Below are 5130 nucleotides of genomic sequence, written 5' to 3'. Positions count from 1 at the left end.
CAAGGGGTACCTGCTCATTTTGGTCCAGGGGCCGGAATATAGAAGATATACTCACCTAATCCTCGGTCTTACAGGGGTCAGCGCTCACCTCTCTCTACCTCCACTGCAGCTGTGGTATGTTCCTTGGCGTCCTCACATCTAATACAGGTGAATGGACTATATCAGACATGATGATGTCAGCGGGGCTTAGACTGCTGGAGCCCAGGGGAGGAGAGGCTGCGGGGACCAATCTAGCTGCCAGGAGGAATAGAGGATCAGGTCAGTGTGCTCACAAGGTGGGTGCGGCCCACACCCGGGTGACACCATTGGAGGGGTGACACCAAAATGACTGACAGTCATTTTGGTATCACCTCCCCTGAGAAGTTGGGCACTCAGTCATGGACCGGGAACCCGACAGTTGCAGGAGAGAGGAGGGGATCCGGCGGCATACCTCATCCCGCTGAGTGAACGTCCCCTCTTCTCTGCATGTGCGTGGTGACGTCACACGCATGCACGATGAGGTCAAGGAGGGGTGTCACCCGGTATCTGCTCCGGGTGACACCCGGCCTCGGGACGCCAGTGGATCAGGCGAGTATATTTCTTTTATTTGAGCCCCTAGAGAAAAGCAACCAGTTAAACCTTGCAGCACGGGGGTAGCCCCACTGGAAGGGTTAACTTTTTGCATTCCGAGAGTTGAACTCCAGACAGATATAAAGGACACCCATGAATGCATCCATGTATTCTTTCACAAATTCTTAAATTAATCCTTTTTTAATGCAAGCAGTGTGACTACTTGAATGTGACTTGGTATCAGCCTCTTGCCATCTACTGTGAAGCAGAGTTCAAACTGGGAGGAGCAACACAAAGAGCCAATCAGTTGTGCTCCAGTGATCATGAGCTAATGAGGAACATACTGACAGGACAGGAGGACAGAGCAGAGTGACAAAGAGATGAGCTCACTAGACTGCAAGTCTTGTTTTACTATCCAATCACAGGTTGGGGGAGGGACAAGACCTGTAAGGGTTACTTAACTGCAGCAGAGAGAATGCAGGTCTCCGGCACTGCTTGACAGGCCTGTGCTGTTTGTACATCTCAGGACTGGATGGACAGAAAGGGGTGATTCAAGTAACAGTGATTACCTTCAAAAATCTAACTGGGGCAATTGCTCTTCCTCCCAAAGCTGACCGAAAAGCCATAGTGGGTGGGTGCGGAGAGGAGGGCGGAGAGGAGGGCGGCATGATCACAGGCTAGAACGGTCTTCAGCGTCAGAACATTAGCAGACTTTGTTTTGTATCCATTACATGCACAGCAATGTCTGGTATTATAGAGAATTTTACAAATAGTCTGAATCTTTCCTCTCCTTGCTGTAGTGGAGCATGATCTTGTAGCGGTCACCTTTCCTTGTGTCCCAGGCACTGCATAATTCAATTGTAGCCTCCTCGGAGAAGGCAATAATGGACATGGAGTATATATGTGTAAACAATGGCTGAGTACACAGGTTGGCTGCCTGCTTTCCTCTCACTGCTCTAAAGAGCTTTCCGTCCCTGGGGAGAGACTTGCTGTATTAAAACAAACATATTAACTGCATCCTTCCTATGGCACAGCACAGAGGATGCACTGCTCTCCTCTCACCAGCAGGGGGCGCTGAGATATCAATGCAGATTATAGGGGGAGCAGACAGAGCAATGCACACTGTATAGGAGAGTTTACAGTCCCTCCAGTGCTGGTGCTGGTCTCTGATCCAGTGCAGACTTCTCAGGTCCCACGGTGCCTGTCGGACGTGCGCACTTCTGGCTGCCTGGCTGCGTCCATTCAGCTTCTGTGCCGCTCTCCTCCTCTCCCATCCGATGCTCTGGACCCCACACACACACTTTTATACCAGGACTATTGCAGTGCGAGCTAACTACTTACTATCAGTAGATATTTGCCCCCCAAAAATAGACTTTAATACTCCTTCAAAGAGATTTTACACGGCTGTACAATCAGATTGTATAGTGTATAGCCAGCTGTCCCCCCCATCATAAGACAGAGATGGTCCCTCGCTGCCAACAAGGGGCCCACAGGCTCATACACACTGAATTTAAAAGACCACAATGTAAACCTACAAGGATTTACAGCAACAAATAAAGGTGTGAAAGTCTCGTCCACAGAGCTGACACTCCGGGCCACTTTTCTGGTTTATCACCAGAATGGTGGCCGGGTGTATGACAAACGCAGTGACTCGCCCTACATCTGCAGCTTCATCCCTGCTCTATACTAAAACACTAATTAGGATCCGGGTCCGAGGAATGCCATAAGCCCGCTTTCACAATGCGCATAAATCAAAGTCACGAAGAGATAAAATTTGTTACATTTTTATCTCCCTCATTTTACCAATTACACAAAATGTGTTAAAGTGCCGCAGAGAGGTGACAGCGCCGGAGACGAGGAGCCATCTGGTGTAATGTGTCTTTCTATAGACGACAGCGTCACATACTATTGGTGTACATATCCATAGCCCCCCACCCCCACCCTCTGTGTATTAGGAAGACATGAACTCCATTGATGAAATTAATGTAATTATCACAGACAGGAATTGTATTCCGAAGCTCCTGACAAAGCCAGCGCAGCATTCAGAGCGCATTCACCATATTGAACGCCACTCCAGTTACACTGCATGTTTAATGGCTCATTCACACCATAACGTTAAAAAAAACCGCAGGCGAGTTGACCTGTGTTGATGCTTTTTATGTAGGTTTTAGTGCCTTTTATGATATCTATCCTTGCTACATAAAATGAATGTGCAGTGAGGAAAAATGTAGACGTGTTTCTTTTTCTGCACCTCTCAGCTCAGTTGTGGTGTGAATGGAGCCCATTGAAAACTATTGTGTGTATGTGTCCTTGCTGAGACCTGCATAGATCAGGTACAGAAAAGCGCAGGTCTCCGGGCACAGTGTGAACAAGTCCTGAGGTCTCATTCAGATCTATGCAATGCGGGAATGCACACGTGCATGTCCCCACATTGCACAAGATCGCATGTCATAGGCAGTGCCGGATTTCCCACAAGGCCAACCGAGGCCCGGCCTTGGGGCAGCATGGAGTAGAGGGGCAGCAGGGGTGTGGAATTCCTATCTCCAGACATTAGGGTTGCCACCTGTCCAGGATTCACCCGGACAGTCCGAGTTTGGAATGCTGTGTTCGGGTTTCATGGCAGCAGAAACTCGGACACTAGATGTCAGGCAGACAGGTGCAAACAAAATGAAGATGGGGCTACTGGCCCCCCACTGAAAATAGTCTCAACTGTGATACTTACATATGAATGGGTGGCACTATTTACATATGAATAAGCAGCAACTTATTCTCCCCAAAAAATGTTCGCACGTCGCTAGAGTGTTCAGGTTTCGCTTGAAGAAAAGGTGGCAACCCTATGCGACATGCAGTTCCAGGTGCCGGGCGGGTAGTTGTTTCTACAATTAGTCCTACTTTGGGCAAGCAGAGCTAAATGTACAGCGGGGAAGCTGCCGCTTGTTTTGTACAAGTGATCTCTGCGATGTTGCCGAGATCACTTGCATGCAGCCTGCATACAGAGGGGCGCATTGAGGAACCTGTCATTGGGGCAGCAGGGAGAATAAATCCGGCCCTGGTCATAGGTAGGTAAGTTGCGGTTATCTCAACGCACCTAGCCATGTGCTTTGCATTGTACCACCATGCATGCCCACTTATTACCCTGCAGTACCCTGCAGCGCAAAGCAATTCTAAAAAAAAAGCATGCTTTTTTTAAGAATGATTTAAATGCAGTAGGCAGCCCACTGAAATGAATGGTCTGCCCTACCATAACGTCCTGCACCACGTCGGGGATGCCACATCACACAGGTGTGAACGGGGCGTAGAACTGAGAAATAGCTGAAACCCTTAAACATATATCAATGAACAATGTTACATGGTCTCATACACACACCAACACAGGCACGGCAATAAATATATGGAACCGCAATGCTTCATGGTTTGTGTGTTAAACTTTGTTGCAGTATCGAGCAATAAAAAACGTGTTTAACCATTCGTGGATGAGCGTGAATAGGACCTTAATAATAGTGCAATAATAATACCAACATTGTGGCCTACTGAAGAGTTTTCTTTTAATGATAATTTAACACATAGGGGGTGATTTATAAACCGTTCGCACAATGAACAGCTATGCAAACTAGATTTATTGCACATTAGGGCCACTAGATGGAGCCAAGGAGCATAGAAAATTCTCACCTCCATCTAGTGACCATAGGAAGTTCCTATGCTGCTCCCCTCCACCTTGTGGCCATAGTGAATTCCAATGCTGCTCAACTCCACCTAGTGGCCATAGGAAGTTCCTATGCTCCTCAGCTCCACCTAGTGGCTATAGGAAGTTCCAATGCTGCTCAACTCCACCTAGTGGCTATAGGAAGTTCCTATGCTCCTCAGCTCAACCTAGTGGCCATAGGAAGTTCCTATGCTCCTCAGCTCCACCTAGTGGCCATAGGAAGTTCCTATGCTCCTCACCTCCACCTAGTGGCCTTGGGTAGTTCCTATGCTCCTCACCTCCACCTAGTTTCCATAGGTAGTTCCTATGCTCCTCACGTCCACCGAGTGGCCGTAAGAAAATTCCTATGCTCCTCACCTTCACCTAGTGGCCATAATGTGCAGCTAATCTCATTCACATAGCTGTTCTCTATGTGAACGATTTATAAATCACCCCCATAAAGACCACTTTTCTGACCAGTCTGCTATTACCAGTGGAATGCAAATGATAGCATTGTGGGCAATAATCAGCTATAGTAACAATGAGTTTTCTACCGCACCTAGAGAGGTACTTACCACTTCCGGGATCACCCGAATGGAGAGGTCATGGATCGCCTTCCCAATGATACAGACAGCTGACACCATGAAGATTACACCCAGGATCACACAGGCCCTGCACACAAAAAAAAACCCACAAGATAAGCCGGAGCCTTGACACACCAACCTCGTTTTAGTAAAATGATGAATGTATGAATGAAACTATTAAGTAATAGGGATGAGAGACCTTTTCATTTTCCTGAAATTATGGCAGAAATTGACGGAATGCAATGGAGTCACTTGGAAAGGTGAAATTAAAGCTGAACTTCGGGCAGATATAAAGGACACACATTATCTAATTAT

The 5130-nt window shown here is 47.5% G+C and overlaps 1 protein-coding gene across 1 annotated transcript in view; it reads right to left on the bottom strand.

The window, feature by feature from the left end:
* Positions 1-5130, bottom strand: part of TMEM163 (transmembrane protein 163) — a 103045-nt gene that overhangs the window by 18460 nt on the left and 79455 nt on the right. Inside the window, exon 5 of the mRNA XM_018563040.1 lies at positions 4807-4903. Within this exon, the coding sequence (XP_018418542.1) occupies positions 4807-4903 (97 nt within the window). The remainder of the gene's footprint in view (positions 1-4806; positions 4904-5130) is intronic.

Source organism: Nanorana parkeri, unplaced genomic scaffold (assembly GCF_000935625.1).
Source record: "Nanorana parkeri isolate BGI_ZX_2015 unplaced genomic scaffold, ASM93562v1 scaffold626, whole genome shotgun sequence".
Lineage (NCBI taxonomy): Eukaryota > Metazoa > Chordata > Amphibia > Anura > Dicroglossidae > Nanorana > Nanorana parkeri.
Note: the sequence above shows the minus strand (reverse complement) of the source record. Positions and strands in the feature narration are given on the sequence as shown.